General features: G+C 36.3%; 1 protein-coding gene across 1 annotated transcript in view; it reads left to right on the top strand.

Moving 5' to 3' along the window:
* Positions 1–13425, top strand: part of LOC111052867 (DNA damage-binding protein 1) — a 94739-nt gene extending 81314 nt beyond the window's left edge. Inside the window, 2 exon segments of the mRNA XM_039426549.1 lie at positions 1476–1702; positions 12545–13425. Coding sequence (XP_039282483.1) covers positions 1476–1702; positions 12545–12628 — 311 coding nt within the window. The 3' untranslated portion in view covers positions 12629–13425.
* The last annotated feature ends 8014 nt before the right edge of the window (positions 13426–21439 follow it).

The following is a 21439-nucleotide window of genomic DNA, read 5'->3' as shown; positions in this document are numbered from 1 at the left end:
ATCGCTATAACTATTTCAATAATTATTTTAAAACGGCTACTAACTTAATGAAAAAATAACACAACATTTCAATGTTTACTCCGGTCAGCTGCTGTTTAGAGTTTGTAGTCACACTACCGAGTCGTCAACAACATGGCGCAATTTTTTTTAAAAAAAAATTTAACCCGTTAATTTTTTTGAACGGGTAGTATTATAGTCAACTGTCTAGAATTAACGTTGATGGAAGGATACATTTTCAAGATGTTCGATGTTTTTGAAATACAGCAATAGACTGGCTTCTCCACACATCTGTGTAATCACTTGTCAGCTGATTTATGATGAATAATTCCATAGTCTGATTTTTACTTTCCTTGCCCTATTACCATAGGTAAGGAAAGTATTGCTTTCCGAAAAAAATTAAGGTACCCCAATTTCTACATTTCTATACGTTTCAAGGTCCCCTGAGCCCGAAAAAGTGGTTTTTGGGTATTGGTCTGTATGTGTTTGTGTGTGTGTGTGTGTGCGTGTGTGTTTGTGTGTGTGTGCGTGTGTGTGTGTTTGTATGGGTGTATGTGCGTCTGTGTACACGATATCTCATCTCCCAATTAACGGAATGACTTGAAATTTGGAACTTGAGGTCCTTACAATATAAGGATCCGACACGAACAATTTCGATCAAATGCAATTCAAGATGGCGGCTAAAATGGCGAAAATGTTGTCAAAAACAGGGTTTTTGCGATTTTCTCGAAAACGGCTCTAACGATTTTGATTAAATTCATACCTGGAATAGTCATTGATGAGCTCTACCAATTGCCACAAGTTCCATATCTGTAAAAATTTCAGGAGCTCCGCCCCATCTATGCAAAGTTTGATTTCAGATTCCCAATTATCAGGCTTCAGATACAATTTAAACAAAAAATTCCAAGTGAAAAAAGATTGAGCATGAAAATCTCTTCAATTAATGTTTAGTAACATTTTCACCTAAAATTGAAAATAAGCTCGAAATTCGAGAAAATGTTATTATCTCAATTACAAACTGTTGGCAACTGTTGATTCTATTAGATCATTCACTATAGAGATATAGCAAACTTCGTGTGTCTCCAGCCTTATTGTCCTGTCACCAGCTGGCTTGGATCTTTGAATAGTAGACTTGAGATGCGCGGGAACACTAGCGTCAGGTGATAAATTTTCATAACGGCAAGGAAAGTTGTGTGAGTGCGCCACACCAGATTTTCCCATTTATATTATCCTTGAAATGCAAAATTACCAAAAACTTTGTTTATACGTCGACGCGCAATTTAAAAAGGAACATACCTGTCAAATTTCATGGAAATCTATTACCGCGTTTCGCCGTAAATGCGCAACATAAAAACATATAAACATTTAAACATTAAGAGAAATGCCAAAAAGTCGACTTGAATCTTAGACCTCACTTCGCTCGGTCAATGAAAGATCTCTCATTAGATGCAAACAATGATTTATTTGAACTGTTTCAGGCATTGTGACGCAAATATCGGCGGAACTGTTCGATTTCTTGCAAGACCTGCAGGAGAGACTGGCCTATGTGATCAAGTCGGTGGGCAAGATCGACCACGGATTCTGGCGCTCGTTCCACACGACCACACGCACCAACTCGGCCGAGGGCTTCATTGACGGTGACCTCGTCGAGAGCTTCCTCGATCTCTCCTTCAAGGCCATGCAAGAGGTGGCCGCCGGATTGCAGGTAAACGACAACACTGTAGTCTATTCATCGAAAGGAGAGCTAGTAATAACAAAGGGTTTCAGCTTGTGTGCCTAAAACAAACTACCAATACTCCATTATCATTCAAACAATACATTCTGGTCTATACACGAATCTACAATAAATTACAGTACAACAGCTAATTATGCAACAAATTTCACATATTATGAAAACTTATTAATTACAATGAAGATTGAATGCAACATTAGAATATTGATAATATAGTATTGTAATGTAACTACATAAATCAGCGGTGTTTCAACAATGAATAAATGATGATTTCAATGAATAAATATACACCCCACTATAAATTATATGTGTTGGGGTATAAGTAATTAGTTGCTTATTGCGTGTTATAATTACTATTCACAAACTTCATTCACTGATATGGGATTAAAGTTTTTTATAATAAAATTAGTAAAAATTTATAATACAAACAAAATTATGAAATTAGTAGATAAATATTAATGTTCTATTAAGGATAATAATAAGAAAGGTTATTTTTAGAAAAATGAAAAACAGTAAAGAGAAGAATGAAGAATAAATAGTTTCAATATTTACAGTCTAAACATCTATTTACCGCCTTTAAAAGGGTTATGTACAGTAGACGTCGTGTGCTTTGAAGGTATGGTTCGCGGGGTAATATTCACGGCTTTGCAAAAAACATCAGGCTTCAGAAACCCTAGAAGTCCAAAGTGAGGCCCACGTTATAATGACAGTGGAGAAAGATAGGAGAAAACCGTTGCCGATCCTCTGTCTTGTCAATGCCTTCTATAGAATCGTATCTGATACAGGTGATATTGATGTAATATTAAATGTTCATTCTCGTTAAAAATGATCAATGATATTTTATTTAGCAAGAAATTATATTTTCCAATAATTTTATAAAGAATTTTCAAAATGTTCGATGTTTTTGAAATACAGCAATAGACTGGCTTCTCCACACATCTGTGTAATCACTTGTCAGCTGATTTATGATGAATAATTCTATAGTGTGATTTTTATTCTAATATTGGCGTATGAAGAAGGCTCCTTTTTCCTTTTATATTATCCTTGAAATGCAAAATTACCAAAAACCTTGTTTATACGTTGACGCGCAATTTAAAAAGGAACATACCTTTCAAATTTCATGGAAATCTATTACCGCGTTTCGCCGTGAATGCGCAACATAAAAACATTTAAACGTTAAGAGAAATGCCAAACCGTCGACTTGAATCTTAGACCTCACTTCGCTCGGTCAATGAAAGATCTCTCATTAGATGCAAACAATGATTTATTTGAACCGTTTCAGGCATCGTGACGCAGATATCAGCGGAACTGTTCGATTTCTTGCAAGACCTGCAGGAGCGACTGGCCTATGTGATCAAGTCGGTGGGCAAGATCGACCACGGATTCTGGCGCTCGTTCCACACGACCACACGCACCAACTCGGCCGAGGGCTTCATTGACGGTGACCTCGTCGAGAGCTTCCTCGATCTCTCCTTCAAGGCCATGCAGGAGGTGGCCGCCGGATTGCAGGTAAACGACAACACTGTAGTCTATTCATCGAAAGGAGAGCTAGTAATAACAAAGGGTTTCAGCTTGTGTGCCTAAAACAAACTACCAATACTCCATTATTATTCAAACATCTATTGACCGCCTTTAAAAGGGTTATGTACAGTAGGCGTCCCGTGCTTTGAAGGTATGGTTCGCGGGGTAATATCATAGAGAAACAATAGCGTAAGTAGATATCCCATGGTATAGGGCGTTTATGTTACAACTTTTACTGTTATCTCAAGCCGATCGATTACTGTCGATTATTGTCAATTTTTACTGTTTTGTTGGGGTGAGAGTGTATGAACGGCACAGTATGAGAGACTACCAGCGTCACACAGCTTCAAGGGAAAGAACTACGTGGACTATAGGCTTGAGATAACAGTAAAAGTTGCGACATAAACGTCCCATGCCATGGGATATCTACTTACGCTATTGTTTCTCTATGGTAATATTCACGGCTATGAAAAAAAACATCAGGCTTCAGAGACCCTAGATGCCTAAAGTGAGGCCCACGTTATAATGGCAGTGGAGAAAGATAGGAGAAAACCGTTGCCGATCCTCTGTCTTGTCAATGCCTTCTATAGAATCGTATCTGATACAGGTGATATTGATGTAATATTAAATGTTCATTCTCGTTAAAAATGATCAATGATATTTTATTAAGCAAGAAATTATATTTTCCAATAATTTTATAAAGAATTTTCAAAATTGAGATGATGATTTGTTAATTAATTATTGATTCAACATTGTAAAAGACGATCTGGCAACAGAGCGAGATAGCGCTATCCGCTTTGTTGACTGATAGAAAAGAATAGCAATACCATTGCTAATCAAACACTGCCATTATAACGTGTACCTCACTATAGATGGAGGAAGCTCCCTACACACAGAGATTCTCAAAAGCAGGGTGTTGCATCCGAAAAGATACACAAGGAGCTTTAATGTATCTTTCCATAAGCAGCATATGCTCTTTTGTATCTTCTCAAAAGCAGGGTGTTGCATCCGAAAAGATACACAAGGAGCTTTAATGTATCTTTCCATAAGCAGCATATGCTCTTTTGTATCTTCTCAAAAGCAGGGTGTTGCATCCGAAAAGATACACAAGGAGCTTTAATGTATCTTTCCATAAGCAGCATATGCTCTTTTGTATCTTCTCAAAAGCAGGTGTTGCATCCGAAAAGATACACAAGGAGCTTTAATGTATCTTTCCATAAGCAGCATATGCTCTTTTGTATCTTCTCAAAAGCAGGGTGTTGCATCCGAAAAGATACATTTTCAAGATGTTCGATGTTTTTGAAATACAGCAATAGACTGGCTTCTCCACACATCTGTGTAATCACTTGTCAGCTGATTTATGATGAATAATTCTATAGTGTGATTTTTATTCTAATATTGGCGTATGAAGAAGGCTCCTTTTTCCTTTTATATTATCCTTGAAATGCAAAATTACCAAAAACCTTGTTTATACGTTGACGCGCAATTTAAAAGGAACATACCTTTCAAATTTCATGGAAATCTATTACCGCGTTTCGCCGTGAATGCGCAACATAAAAACATTTAAACGTTAAGAGAAATGCCAAACCGTCGACTTGAATCTTAGACCTCACTTCGCTCGGTCAATGAAAGATCTCTCATTAGATGCAAACAATGATTTATTTGAACCGTTTCAGGCATCGTGACGCAGATATCAGCGGAACTGTTCGATTTCTTGCAAGACCTGCAGGAGCGACTGGCCTATGTGATCAAGTCGGTGGGCAAGATCGACCACGGATTCTGGCGCTCGTTCCACACGACCACACGCACCAACTCGGCCGAGGGCTTCATTGACGGTGACCTCGTCGAGAGCTTCCTCGATCTCTCCTTCAAGGCCATGCAGGAGGTGGCCGCCGGATTGCAGGTAAACGACAACACTGTAGTCTATTCATCGAAAGGAGAGCTAGTAATAACAAAGGGTTTCAGCTTGTGTGCCTAAAACAAACTACCAATACTCCATTATTATTCAAACATCTATTGACCGCCTTTAAAAGGTTATGTACAGTAGGCGTCCCGTGCTTTGAAGGTATGGTTCGCGGGGTAATATCATAGAGAAACAATAGCGTAAGTAGATATCCCATGGTATAGGGCGTTTATGTTACAACTTTTACTGTTATCTCAAGCCGATCGATTACTGTCGATTATTGTCAATTTTTACTGTTTTGTTGGGGTGAGAGTGTATGAACGGCACAGTATGAGAGACTACCAGCGTCACACAGCTTCAAGGGAAAGAACTACGTGGACTATAGGCTTGAGATAACAGTAAAAGTTGCGACATAAACGTCCCATGCCATGGGATATCTACTTACGCTATTGTTTCTCTATGGTAATATTCACGGCTATGAAAAAAAACATCAGGCTTCAGAAACCCTAGATGCCTAAAGTGAGGCCCACGTTATAATGGCAGTGGAGAAAGATAGGAGACCGTTGGCGATCCTCTGTCTTGTCAATGCCTTCTATAGACTCGTATCTGATACAGGTGATATTGATGTAATATTAAATGTTCATTCTCGTTAAAAATGATCAATGATATTTTATTAAGCAAGAAATTATATTTTCCAATAATTTTATAAAGAATTTTCACAATTGAGATGATGATTTGTTAATTAATTATTGATTCAACATTGTAAAAGACGATCTGGCAACAGAGCGAGATAGCGCTATCCGCTTTGTTGACTGATAGAAAAGAATAGCAATACCATTGCTAATCAAACACTGCCATTATAACGTGTACCTCACTATAGATGGAGGAAGCTCCCTACACACAGAGATTCTCAAAAGCAGGGTGTTGCATCCGAAAAGATACACAAGGAGCTTTAATGTATCTTTCCATAAGCAGCATATGCTCTTTTGTATCTTCTCAAAAGCAGGGTGTTGCATCCGAAAAGATACACAAGGAGCTTAATGTATCTTTCCATAAGCAGCATATGCTCTTTTGTATCTTCTCAAAAGCAGGGTGTTGCATCCGAAAAGATACACAAGGAGCTTTAATGTATCTTTCCATAAGCAGCATATGCTCTTTTGTATCTTCTCAAAAGCAGGGTGTTGCATCCGAAAAGATACACAAGGAGCTTTAATGTATCTTTCCATAAGCAGCATATGCTCTTTTGTATCTTCTCAAAAGCAGGGTGTTGCATCCGAAAAGATACACAAGGAGCTTTAATGTATCTTTCCATAAGCAGTATATGCTCTTTTGTATCTTCTCAAAAGCAGGGTGTTGCATCCGAAAAGATACACAAGGAGCTTTAATGTATCTTTCCATAAGCAGCATATGCTCTTTTGTATCTCTCAAAAGCAGGGTGTTGCATCCGAAAAGATACACAAGGAGCTTTAATGTATCTTTCCATAAGCAGCATATGCTCTTTTGTATCTTCTCAAAAGCAGGGTGTTGCATCCGAAAAGATACACAAGGAGCTTTAATGTAATGTTGCTTATGGAAAAATACATTAAAGCTCCTTGTGTATCTTTTCGGATGCAACACCCTTCTTTTGAGAAGATACAAAAGAGCATCTGTTGCTTATGGAAAAATACATTAAAGCTCCTTGTGTATCTTTTCGGATGCAACTCCTTGCTTCTGAGAAGATACAAAAGAGCATCTGTTGCTTATGGAAAGATACATTAAAGCTCCTTGTGTATCTTTTCGGATGCAACACCCTGCTTTTGAGAAGATACAAAAGAGCATATGCTGCTTATGGAAAGATACATTAAAGCTCCTTGTGTATCTTTTCGGATGCAACACCCTGCTTTTGAGAAGATACAAAAGAGCATCTGTTGCTTATGGAAAAATACATTAAAGCTCCTTGTGTATCTTCGGATGCAACACGTTGCTTTTGAGAAGATACAAAAGAGTGTCTGTTGCCTATGGAAAGATACATTAAACCTCCTTGTGTATCTTTTCGGATGCAACACGTTGCTTTTGAGAAGATACAATAAAGCATCTAGTGCTTATGGAAAGATATATTTTCAAAAATGTTAGATATATTTGAATGGGTAGTATTGTAGTCTAGTGTCCCTTCGCCGATAGGCAAAGCTAAGTGTATTCTATTCAGCTTGTGTGCCTAAAAATACAGCTTTAAATACTTCATTATTATTATTAATCAGACATCTATTGACCGCCTGTAAAAGAGGTATTTAGACTCGTCAAAAATTTAAGACTATAGAAATTCATGCACTAATCAGTCAGTTCAATTAGTAAATTCCACATTTGAATATGCGGAGATATTCAATAACTCGTTTTTCAATTTTTTTCTCAGTTCTTTACCGTTCATTTCTTTGAGATGTGTTAGTAGAGAATTGAGCCATCTTATACCAGCACTTTTATACCCCGCTGATGAAGAGTAGTGTGGTGAACTTCTTCTCTTGAGTTTTCCCTGTACCAAGTTTCGTAATTATTGTGAAATAACTCTCCTGTATTAAACTCATGCTGATGTTTCATCATAAATAGTATATTTCGCACCTAGAGCAGAAAATGAGATTTTTCCTGCTCGAAATCGGTTTTCAAGTCCGAGGCCGTAGGCCGAGGACTAGAAAAGATTGAGAGCCGGAAAAAGATTTTTGCCCGTGGTGCCAACGATATTTTTCATCTCACTACAGGTATTGCTGACAAAATAAATGAAGAATACAAAATAAAGAATACGTTATCGTACCTATCTCTTGATTTTAGTGGTAGAAGATTTGCAGTCAGGATTACAGATTCTTTTAAAATTTCACTTGGAATATCACGGGCGTCGTCATCTTCAAGCATTTTTGGAAATTTGGAATGCGCTAATCAACAATAAATAATTGAATAAAAATGGTTGCAAAGCGAATGCTGAATTAGTTTGATTCGAAATTCGAACTGAAATAATGGCGACTTCAGATGAAGAAAGTTGACTTTTGCCCGATCTAGCGGATGACTTATAACTACGCTTATGACTTATGACTATGACTTATGACTATAGCCGTTAGCGGCTGGAAAGAGTACTCTTTCCGGCCTAGGCCGGAAAGAAACCTGTTTCTTACGTCAGACGAGAGTCGTCTGCAAACAAGGTCTTTCAGATCTACGTAGGGACTGGAAAACAGCTGTTTTCTGTGCAGTGTGGCGAAAACAAATTAACTTTATAAACTTGACAATAATTTTATAAACAAAAATATAAATACCAGGTAACGTAAGGTTACATTCTCAATTCTTTGAAAATGGCAGACAACTGGTTCGCATTGTTTCTCGTGTCATTACTCTCAATGCCCATTTCTGGAGTCTGACCCCCAGTTGCACAACAGTCTGTTAACTTTTAATCACGATTAAATGCTATATTTTAACCGATAACCGATGGGCTTTGGTTGCTCAAAACAGAAATTTCAAGCGATAACGCCGATTAAACTAATCGGCGTAAAAAATTTCAATTCCGATCAGTTGGCACCATTTTAACCGCGATTAGCTAAGAAGAAAAAAATTGGTTGCACAAAGGTAAAAATCGAAAAATAACGGCGGTTAAACTAATCGACGTAAAAGAATTTTAACAGGCCATTCAAGGGGAATTAAATCCAACTAACACCGGTTAGGTACCTACTGATAGCAGTCTTCCAATTAGTTTTTAGTAAAAAACTACAAAGTTAAAATTATAAGCTAACTAAATGAATGAATTTCATCCGTTAATAAAATAGAGCATCTAGTGCTTATGGAAAGATATATTTTCAAAAATGTTAGATATATTTGAATGGGTAGTATTGTAGTCTAGTGTCCCTTCGCCGATAGGCAAAGCTAAGTGTATTCTATTCAGCTTGTGTGCCTAAAAATACAGCTTTAAATACTTCATTATTATTATTAATCAGACATCTATTGACCGCCTGTAAAAGAGGTATTTAGACTCGTCAAAAATTTAAGACTATAGAAATTCATGCACTAATCAGTCAGTTCAATTAGTAAATTCCACATTTGAATATGCGGAGATATTCAGTAACTCGTTTTTCAATTTTGTTATCAGTTCTTCACCGTTCATTTCTTTGAGATGCGTTAGTAGAGAATTGAGCCATCTTATACCAGCACTTTTATACCCCGCTGATGAAGAGTAGTGTGGTGAACTTCTTCTCTTGAGTTTTCCCTGTACCAAGTTTCGTAATTATTGTGAAATAACTCTCCTGTATTAAACTCATGCTGATGTTTCATCATAAATAGTATATTTCGCACCTAGAGCAGAAAATGAGATTTTTCCTGCTCGAAATCGGTTTTCAAGTCCGAGGCCGTAGGCCGAGGACTAGAAAAGATTGAGAGCCGGAAAAAGATTTTTGCCCGTGGTGCCAACGATATTTTTCATCTCACTACAGGTATTGCTGACAAAATAAATGAAGAATACAAAATAAAGAATACGTTATCGTACCTATCTCTTGATTTTAGTGGTAGAAGATTTGCAGTCAGGATTACAGATTCTTTTAAAATTTCACTTGGAATATCACGGGCGTCGTCATCTTCAAGCATTTTTGGAAATTTGGAATGCGCTAATCAACAATAAATAATTGAATAAAAATGGTTGCAAAGCGAATGCTGAATTAGTTTGATTCGAAATTCGAACTGAAATAATGGCGACTTCAGATGAAGAAAGTTGACTTTTGCCCGATCTAGCGGATGACTTATAACTACGCTTATGACTTATGACTATGACTTATGACTATAGCCGTTAGCGGCTGGAAAGAGTACTCTTTCCGGCCTAGGCCGGAAAGAAACCTGTTTCTTACGTCAGACGAGAGTCGTCTGCAAACAAGGTCTTTCAGATCTACGTAGGGACTGGAAAACAGCTGCTTTCTGTGCAGTGTGGCGAAAACAAATTAACTTTATAAACTTGATAATAATTTTATAAACAAAAATATAAATACCAGGTAACAGAAGGTAACATTCTCAATTCTTTTAAAATCGGCAGACAACTGGTTCGCATTGTTTCTCGTGTCATTACTCTCAATGCCCATTTCTGGAGTCTGACCCCCAGTTGCACAACAGTCTGTTAACATTTAATCACGATTAAATGCTATATTTTAACCGATAACCGATGGGCTTTGGTTGCTCAAAACAAAAATTTCAAGCGATAACGCCGATTAAACTAATCGGCGTAAAAAATTTCAATTCCGATTATTTGGCACCATTTTAACCGCGATTAGCTAAGTAGAAAAAATTATTGGTTGCACAAAGGTAAAAATCGAATAATAACGGCGGTTAAACTAATCGACGTAAAAGAATTTTAACAGGCTATTCAAGGGGAATCAAATCCAACTAACACCGGTTAGGTACCCACTGATAGCAGTCTTCCAATAATTAGTTCTTAGTAAAAAACTACAAAGTTCAAATTATAAGCCAACTAAATGAATGAATTTCATCCATTAATAAAACAGAGAAGTGTATTTAGCTGATATTAGCATTCAACATTAGATTCTGATATTTGATGCTAGTTTTCGATCTGTTGTCGTCTGCAGATAGCACTTGACACTGGCGAAAGACAACCCAAGCATAACACTTGGTGAAACGAACATTGAAAGTTGTATGTACTGTTGTGAACATGTTAGGTTTGTCGATGGATTCCAAACTTAATTGGGGGGATCATGTGAACAAGATATCATAGAAAATGAGTAGGTCACTTTTTGCATTTAGAAATATTGTTAAACGGGTGCCTAAAACAACAGCAAAAAGTGTCTACTATGCACTGATTGAATCCCACATTGCTTATGACATTGAATTATGGGGGAGTACCTCGAAGCAAAACATTCAAAGAATTTTTGTTTTGCAAAAGTCCGCAATAAGATACCTGGAGGGGCTCAAATTTCCAGACATGTCGGGAGTCTTTCAGTAGCCTGAGTATTTTAACTGTTCCATCATTGTATATTTTCAAATCAATATTACATGTGAAGGATAGGCTGAATTCATTCCAAGTCAACTCAGATATTCATGGCTATAACACTAGAGGAAGGAATAACATTTCAGTTGAGAGACATAGGCTGAGTGTATTTGAGAAAACACCTACTCATAGGGGACAAAAATTTTTTGCGAAACTTCCGGCTGATTTGAGAAATATTGTTGAAGACAAACAATTCAAAACAAAACTATATTCTTTCCTCAGTGAGAAGGCTTTCTATGAGGTAGACGAATTCTTGTTAGAGTGAAAAAAAATATTATCATAATCTTGCAAATTTAACGAATTGTTAAATGTTATTAGAATTTTATTCTAAGATTGATATTTTATGTTATTCTGTTAATCTTATGTGACGTTTTTCAACTGTATTATTGTCTTTGTTATACTTTTGTTGAAAATAAAATATTATTATTATTATTATTATTATTTCAGAGCATTTTTACAGCGCATGCCTAATGAATGGTCACCGCTTCAATAACATAACCTCAATTTTGTGCCATTCTTTCACAATAATCACATCTGTTGGTTAAATTGCAGTGTTGCCGGATTGTGAAACAGTTGAAAATCTTTGTTAGTTAACCGGAAAACTTAATCGGGATTAACAACTAACTGATCTTTGTGAAACAGAAATGAATCCGTTAAACTAACGCCGATTAAACTAAAGCCGATTTGTTAATCGGCGTTAATGTCCATATTTAACAGACGTACGTGTAACTGGCCCTAAATATCTCAACAACCTACAGTTTGCAGGTTTGATACCTATAGTAAGGTCCACGTTATAATGGCAGTGGAGAAAGATAGGAAAACAACGTTGCCGAACCTCTGTCTTGTCAATGCCTTCTATACACATAAGCTGATACAAGTTTATTAATGTAATATTTACAGTTCATTCTCGTTTAAAATAATCAATAATTATATTTTATTGAGCAAGAAATTATATTTTTCAATAAGTTCATAATTAAGATGAAATATTTTGTTAAAAAATATTTAAATTTCGATTAGTTGGCACCATTTTAACCGCGATTAGCTAAGAAGAAAAAATTGGTTGCACACAGGTAAAAATCGAATTTTTTTGTTAATTAATGATTTAATCCTACATTAAAGAGCAAAGCAAGAAAGAGATAGCGCTATCCGCTTTGTTGAATGATAGACAAGGATAGCAATGCCATTGCTACACAAACACTGCCATTATAACGTGGACCTCTAGCCCCACTCGAATTTCCACAGAAAACAATACCAAATGTCAAGTCTTGATGAAATATTGAAAAATATAGTTGGAGTATTTCTTTCCTAAGCGTGTTGTCTTCTGTCAATCATATTATTGTATAACATGATGATTTGGGATTTTCAATAATTGAACTGGAAACTTTGTTGATTTCAGATCGATGATGGCAGTGGAGTGAAAAGGGAAGCCACTGTTGACGATCTCATAAAAATTGTCGAAGATTTGACAAGAATCCACTGAACTGTCCGTAGTATCAACATCTCGAATACGACCACTCCAGAAAGCAGACAGATCTATCTGACTTTGAAGATTTTGGCATATTATTTAGCTGTTCTTTATGTTTGAGTATCTCAGAATGTAATTTGACACCGATTCATTAGCCAGACTTAGTTTTCAAGTGATTGACTGTATATTATTGAATAGGCTAATCGTTATGAGGCTACTTGTATTTTGTTAGAAACCAAAGGTTTCCCATCTTCTCAAAGATTTATTAATGTGTGGTGAAACCAGTTTTTTCGAATTCAATCGGTTTCATTAATAACTATTGTTAAAAGTTTATACCATGTGAGTGTGATCTATTTTTCATTGCAAAGTATTTTCAACTGTAAGTATTTATAGGCAACATTAATTATTCATTTAATTTGACCACTGATCCAACTGTAGAAATTTTTCCTCATCAAGAAAAATTTTCAGCAACATGGATTTTTTTCTCAAGCCAGGTACACACACACATCGCATTTTGAATGTTCAATTTTTTGCTGTCCTTATAAATTCTACAAGATCGAACGTAACTCATAGTTATGTTCAATCTTGTAGAATTTATAAGGGCGATAAAATTGGATGTTCAAAATTCGATTTGTGTACACCTAGACACACCTTTCTTCTCAAGTACTTGGAATGCAAATCTTTAAACAGTTGTTAATTGATATTTTTTAGGACTGGTAGTTATCTTCTCCTTGGATCAACTTTATTTGTATAACTAAGTATTTTTGTAATAAGTTGAAAATCATGATAATACAATAAAAGAGTTGACTTTACAAATTTTCGTTCCAAATTATTTATACACCAGATGTTCTGGTTTAGTCATTAGTGATATTGTAATTATTGCCGTGATAACTTCTAGCTAGCAAAACAGCTTTAGGTGAAGAGACATGGTGGAGCGCAAAGTAGCTTCAAGCTTGAGAGTGTTGAAATAATGCTAAAATGGTGGCGCACAAAGTGGACCAATGGGTTATGACTCATTCAACTGCATGCAGTCCTTTCAAAGCTCCCAAGCTTGAAGCTATTTAAAGTGACTAAAGCTTGGTAAAATTCAATCTTATGGTCTTTGAAGCGAGAAACACGAATCTGGAATCAGATTTGCAAAATTCCTCACCGTTAAGGAGATATGACCATATTTCAGCCAAATCTGGTATACTTTTTGATTCAGTGTGTTTCACGATGGTGAAACATGGTTTTCATCAATTTTTTGTAGAAAATAAAAATCGATCAAACTTCGTGATCTTATGGTCGTTGATGCAAGAAACACGAATCTGGAATCATATTTGCATCTTTCTAAAATACTTTTTGTTTCAGTGTGTTTCACGATGGAAACCAGGATCTAACCAAGGTATAACGAAGGCTGAGCGATTTTTATATTTCACAAAAAAATTATGAAAACCATGGACTAACCCAACCAAGAGATCACGAGTTTCAAAGGTTTTTATTTTTCACAAAAAATTGATGATTATTATGGACTAACTAACCATCGTGAAACACACTGAGACAAAAGTAACTCAGATTTGGCTGAAATTTGTTCATATCTCCTGAACGGTAAGGAATTTTGCAAATATGATTCCAGATTCGTGTTTCTCGCATCAAAAACCATAAGATCAAAAAGTTTGAGCGATTTTCATATTTCACAAAAAATTTATTGGTAGCATTGGTAGACTAACCATCGTGAACCACACTGAGACAAGAAGTATCTCAGATTTGGCTGAAATTTGGTCATATCTTCTGAACGGTAAGAAATTTCGCAAATATGATTTCAGATTCGTATTTCTCGCATGAAAGACCTTACGATCACGAAGTTTGAGCGATTTTCATTTTTCACAAAAAAATGAGAAAAATCATGGACTGTAAAAAATGTATCTCATATTAGGCTGAAATTTGCACCATAGATAAAGCTTGACCTGAGAAATGTTAGAGCCAACTTTGGCACCTCTGTATATACTATACAGGTTGAGTTATGAAGCTGCAAACATAAAAATTTCAAATGGTCATATCTCCTGAACGGTAAGGAATTTTGCAAATCTGATTCCAGATTCGAGTTTCTCGCATCAAAGACCATATGATCACGAAAATTGAGCGATTTTTACTTTCCTTTCCCTATTACCATAGGTAAGGAAAGTATTGCTTTCCGAAAAAAATTAAGGTACCCCAATTTCTAAATTTCTATACGTTTCAAGGTCCCCTGAGTCCAAAAAAGTGGTTTTTGGGTATTGGTCTGTATGTGTGTGTGCGTGTGTGTGTATGAGTGTATGTGCGTCTGTGTACACGATATCTCATCTCCCAATTAACGGAATGACTTGAAATTTGTAACTTAAGGTCCTTACGATATAAGTATCCGACACGAACAATTTCGATCTGATGTAATTCAAAATGGCGAAAATGTTGTCAAAAACAGGGTTTTTGCAATTTTCTCGAAAACGGCTCCAACGATTTTGATCAAATTCATACATTAAATAGTCATCGATAAGTTCTATCAACTGCCACAAGTCCCATATCTGTAAAAATTTCAGGAGCTTCGCCAGTAGTATAAAAAGGGGGAGTCTGGTGCACAAGTGCACCAGACTCCCCCTTTACCTCAAGGTCAACAACCCCCAACCTCAAGGTCATCCAGGTCAACCACCCTAACCTCAAGGTCATCTAGGTCAACCACACCCACCTCAAGGTCATCTAGGTCAACCACACCTACCTCAAGGTCATCCAGGTCAACCACCCTAACCTCAAGGTCATCCAGGTCAACCACCCTAACCTCAAGGTCATCCAGGTCAACCACCCTAACCTCAAGGTCATCCAGGTCAACCACCCTAACCTCAAGGTCATCCAGGTCAACCACCCTAACCTCAAGGTCATCCAGGTCAACCACTCTAACCTCCAAAAAAAAAAAAAATAAAATAAAAAAAATAAAAAAAAAATAAAATAAAAAAAAAATTAAAAATTAAAAAAAAAAAATTAAAAACACATAAAATCGGGAAAAAAGGGAAAAAAAAGGGAAAAAAAAAATTCCCTCCAGATCCTGAACTGGGGTATAAAAGGAGTTGTTCTAGTCAAACTGCAACACCAATCTAGTTTGTGTACCTCTTGCATGTTTCTGTTGCCCTGGTAGTATTCAAGTTGGTTTCATTTCTGTACCAGGGATTCAGAACACTTGAAAAGGTAGCAGGGTTTTTTCAACAACTTCCAATGCAAGCAAAGGCAACACTGATCTAGTTTGTGTACCTCTTGCATGTTTCTGAAGCCTTGGTGGAAATCTGGTCATTTCTAATATGCAAATGAGCTACGTTTGAGCGGGAAAATCAAATTTCTCATGATTAGCGGGAAATTCTCATTTCTCATGATTTATATATACTATTTGAGCGGGAAATTCAAATTTCTCATGATTAGTGGGAAATTCAAATTTCTCATGGATTCATGAAAAATTAATCCGTTACCTGTTGCTTTTTTCTGCTGTCCTGTTCTAATTCTCATCCAATACAAATGAGCTCAGTATTCACAAGAATCCTGAGAAATTTGAATTTCCCGCTCAAATCAGGCAGTACCTCTTGCATGTTTCTGTTGCCCTGGTAATATTCCAGTTGGTTTTAATTATGTACCAGGGATTCAGAACACTTGAGAAGGTAGCAGGGTTTTCTTCAACGCCTTCCAATGCAAGCATAGGCAACACTGATCTAGTTTGTGTACCTCTTGCATGTTTCTGAAGCCTTGGTGGAAATCTGGTCATTTCTAATATGCAAATGAGCTACTATTTGAGCGGGAAATTCAAATTTCTCATGATTTATACTATTTGAGCAGGAAATTCAAATTCCTCAGGATTTTTGTGATTCTCTGTTAATGTTTAATGGAAAATGAATCTGTTACCTGTTGCTTTTTTCTGCTGTGCTGTTCTAATTCTCATACAATACAAATGAGCTCAGTACTCACAAAAATCCTGAGAGATTTGAATTTCCCGCTCAAATCAGTCAGTACCTCTTGCATGTTTCTGATGCCCTGGTAGAAATCTGGTCATTTCTAATATGCAAATGAGCTACTATTTGAGCGGGAAATTCAAATTTCTCATGATTACCGGGAAATTCAAATTTCCAATGATTTATACTATTTGAGCAGGAAATTCAAATTTCTTATGATTAGCGGGGAATTCAAATTTCTCATGATTAGCGGGAAATTCAAATTTCCAATGATTTATACTATTTGAGCAGGAAATTCAAATTTCCAATGATTTATACTATTTGAGTGGGAAATTCAAATTTCTCATGATTACCGGGAAATTCAAATTTCTCATGATTACCGGGAAATTCAAATGATTTATACTATTTGAGTGGGAAATTCAAATTTCTGATGATTTATACTATTTGAGCGGGAAATTCAAATTTCTCATGATTATACTATTTGAGCGGGAAATTCAAATTTCTCATGATTTATATATACTATTTGAGCGGGAAATTCAAATTCTCATGATTTATACCATTTGAGCGGGAAATTCAAATTTCTCATGATTACCGGGAAATTCAAATTTCTAATGATTTATACTATTTGAGCGGGAAATTCAAATTTCTCATGATTTATACTATTTGAGCGGGAAATTCAAATTTCTCATGATTTATACTATTTGAGCGGGAAATTCAAATTTCTCATGATTTATACTATTTGAGAGGGAAATTCAAATTTCTCATGATTTATACTATTTGAGTGGGAAATTCAAATTTCTCATGATTTATACCATTTGAGAGGGAAATTCAAATTTCTCATGATTATACTATTTGAGCGGGAAATTCAAATTTCTCATGATTTATACTATTTGAGCGGGAAATTCAAATTTCTCATGATTAGCGGGAAATTCAAATTTCTCATGATTTATACTATTTGAGCGGGAAATTCAAATTTCTCAGGATTTTTGTGATTCTCTGTTAATTTTTGGATTCATGGAAAATGAATCCGTTACCTGTTGCTTTTTTCTGCTGTGCTGTTCTAATTCTCATCCAATACAAATGAGCTCAGTAGTCACAAAAATCCTGAGAAATTTGAATTTCCTGCTCAAATCAGTCAGTACCTCTTGCATGTTTCTGTTGCCCTGGTAGTATTTTAGTTGGTTTTGATTCTGTACCAGGGATTCAGAACACTTGAAGAGGTAGCAGGGGTTTTCAAAGCCTTCCAATGCAACCATAGTCAACCGGCAACACCAATCTAGTTTGTGTACATCTTGCATGTATCTGATGCCCTTATAGAAATCTGGGCATTCCCAATATGCAAATGAGCTAGTTTTTGAGCGGGAAATACAAGTTTCTTATTATTAGCAGGGAATTCAAATTTCTCATGATTTATATTATTTGTGTGGGAAATTCAAATTTCTGATGATTTTATACTATTTGAGCAGGCAATTCAAATTTCTCATGATTACTGGGTAATTCAAATTTCTAATTATTTATACTATCTGAGCGGGAAATTCGAATTTCTCATGATTCATACCATTTGAGTGGGAAATTCAAATTTCTCATAATTAGCGGGAAATTCAAATTTCTCATGAATCATACTACTTGAGCAGGAAATTCAAATTTCTCAGGATTTTTGTGATTCTCTGTCAATTTTTGGATTCATGGAGAATGAATCCATTACCTGTTGCTCTTTTCTGCTGTGCTGTACTAATTCTCATACAATACAAATGAGCTCAGTAGTAACAAAAATCTTGAGAAATTTGAATTTCCCGCTCAAATCAGTCAGTACCTTTTGCATATTTCTGTTGCGCTGGTAGTATTTTAGTTGGTTTTGATTCTGTACCAGGGATTCAGAACACTTGAAGAGGTAGCAGGGTTTTCTTCAACGCCTTCCAATGCATGCATAGGCAACACTGATCTAGTTTGTGTACCTCTTGCATGTTTCTGATGCCTGGTAGAAATCTGGGCATTTCTAATATGCAAATGAGCTAGTTTTTGAGCGGGAAATTCAAATTTCTCATGATTTACACTATTTGAGTGGGAAACTCAAATTTCTCAGGATCCTTGTAATTCTCTGTTAATTTTTGGATTCATGGAAAATGAATCCATTAACTGTTACTTTTTTTGCTGTCCTGTTCTAATTCTCATCCAATACGAATGAGCTCAGTAGTCACAAAAATCGTGAGAAATTTGAATTTCCCACTCAAATCAGTCAGAACCTCTTGCATGTTCCTGTTGCCCTGGTAGTATTTTAGTTGGTTTTGATTCTGTACCAGGGATTCAGAACACTTGAAGAGGTAGCAGGGTTTTCTTCAACGTCTTCCAATGCAAGGCATAGGCAACACTGATCTAGTTTGTGTACCTCTTGCATGTTTCTGAAGCCCTGGTGGAAATCTGGTCATTTCTAATATGCAAATGAGCTACTATTTGAGCGGGAAATTCAAATTTCTCATGATTTATACTATTTGAGCAGGAAATTCAAATTCCTCAGGATTTTTGTGATTTTCTGTTAATGTTTGGATTCATGGAAAATGAATCTGTTACCTGTTGCTTTTTTCTGCTGTGCTGTTCTTATTCTCATACAATACAAATGAGCTCAGTAGTCACAAAAATCCTGAGAAATTTGAATTTCCCGCTCAAATCAGTCAGTACCTCTTGCATGTTTCTGTTGCCCTGGTAGTATTTTAGTTTGTTTTGATTCTGTACCAGGGATTCAGAACACTTGAAGAGGTAGCAGGGTTTTCTTCAACGCCTTCCAATGCAAGCATAGGCAACACTGATCTTGCATGTTTCTGCAACACCAATCGAGCTTGTGTACTCCTTGCATGTTTCGGTTGCCCTGGTAGTATTTTAGTTGGTTTTGATTCTGTACCAGGGATTCAGAACACTTGAAGAGGTAGCAGGGGTTTTCAATGCCTTCCAATGCAACCATAGTCAACCCGCAACACCGATCTAGTTTGTGTACCTCTTGCATGTTTCTGATGCCCTGGTAGAAATCTGGGCATTTCTAATATGCAAATGAGCTAGTTTTTGAGCGGGAAATTCAAATTTCTCATGATTTACACTATTTGAGTGGGAAACTCAAATTTCTCAGGATGCTTGTAATTCTCTGTTAATTTTTGGATTCATGGAAAATGAATCCGTTAACTGTTACTTTTTTTGCTGTGCTGTTCCAATTCTCATCCAATACAAATGAGCTCAGTAGTCACAAAAATCCTGAGAAATTTGAATTTCCCACTCAAATCAGTCAGAAAGAACCTCTTGCATGTTCCTGTTGCCCTGGTAGTATTTCAGTGGGTTTTATTCCTGTACCAGGGATTCAGAACACTTGAAGAGGTAGCAGGGTTTTTCAATGCCTTCCAATGCAACAATAGGCAACCCGCAACACTGATCAAGTTTGTGTCCTCTTGCATGTTTCTGATGCCCTGGTAGAAATCTGGTCATTTCTAATATGCTGATGAGCTACTATTTGAGCGGGAAATCCGAATTTCTTATGATTAGCGAGGAATTCAAATTTCTCATGACTTATACTATTTGAGCCGGAAAATCAAATTTCTTGGGATTAAAAATTTCTCATGATCCTTGTAATTCTCTGTTAATTTCTGGATTCATGAAAAATGAATCCCTTACCTTTTGCTTTTTTCTGCTGTACTGTTCTAATTCTCATACAATACAAATGAGCTCAGTAGTCACAAAAATCCTAAGAAATTTGAATTTCCTGCTCAAATCAGTCGGTACCTCTTGCATGTTTCTGTCGCCCTGGTAGTATTTTAGTTGGTTTTAATTCTGTACCAGGGATTCAGAACACTTGAAGAGGAAGCAGGGTTCTTCAACGCCTTTTTTCACAAAAAATTGATGATTATTATGGACTAACTAACCATCGTGAAACACACTGAGATGAAAAGTATCTCAGATTTGGCTGAAATTTGGTCATTTCTCCTGAACGGTGAGGAATTTTGCAAATATGAATCCAGATTCGTGTTTCTCGCATCAAAGACCATAAGATTACAGAGTTTGAGCGATTTTCATTCTTTACAAAAAATTGATTGGGAGCATGGACAACCACAATGAGACAAGAAGTATCTCACATTTGGCTGTAATTTGGTCATACCTCTGGAACGGTAGGGAATTTTGCTAATATGATTCCAGATTCGTGTTTCTCGCTTGAAATACCAAATGATCACAAAGTTATCGCGATTTTGATTTTTCACAAAAAATTGATTGGTAGCATTGACTAACCATCGTGAAACACCTTTGGACGGAAAGTAACTTAGATTTGGCTGAAATTTGATCATATTTCCTGAACGGTAAGGTATTTTGCAAATATGATTCCAGATTCGTGTTTCTCGCATCAAAGACCATAAGCCACAAAGTTTGAGCGATTTACATTTCCCACAAAAAGTTGATTGGTAGCAAGGACTAACCACACTGAGACAAGAAGTATCTCAGATTTGGCTGTAATTTGGTCATACCTCCTGAACGGTAAGGAATTTTGCTAATGAAAATCGCTCAAACTTTTTGATCTCATGGTCTTTCATTCCAGGAACACGAATCTGGATTCATATTTGCAAAATTCCTTACCGTTCATGAAATATGATCAAATTTCAGCCAAATCTAAGTTACTTTCCGTCCAAGGGTGTTTCACGATGGTTAGTCAATGCTACCAATAAATTTTTTGTGAAAAATCAAAATCGCTCAAACTTCGTGATCTTATGGTATTTCAAGCGAGAAACACGAATCTGGATTCATATTTGCAAAATTCCTTACCGTTCAGCAGATATGACCAAATTTCAGCAAAATGTGATATACTTCTTGTCTCAGTGTGGTCCATTCTTCCAATCAATTTTTTGTGAAAAAT

Source organism: Nilaparvata lugens, chromosome 4 (assembly GCF_014356525.2).
Source record: "Nilaparvata lugens isolate BPH chromosome 4, ASM1435652v1, whole genome shotgun sequence".
Classification (NCBI taxonomy): Eukaryota; Metazoa; Arthropoda; class Insecta; order Hemiptera; family Delphacidae; genus Nilaparvata; species Nilaparvata lugens.
Note: the sequence above shows the minus strand (reverse complement) of the source record. Positions and strands in the feature narration are given on the sequence as shown.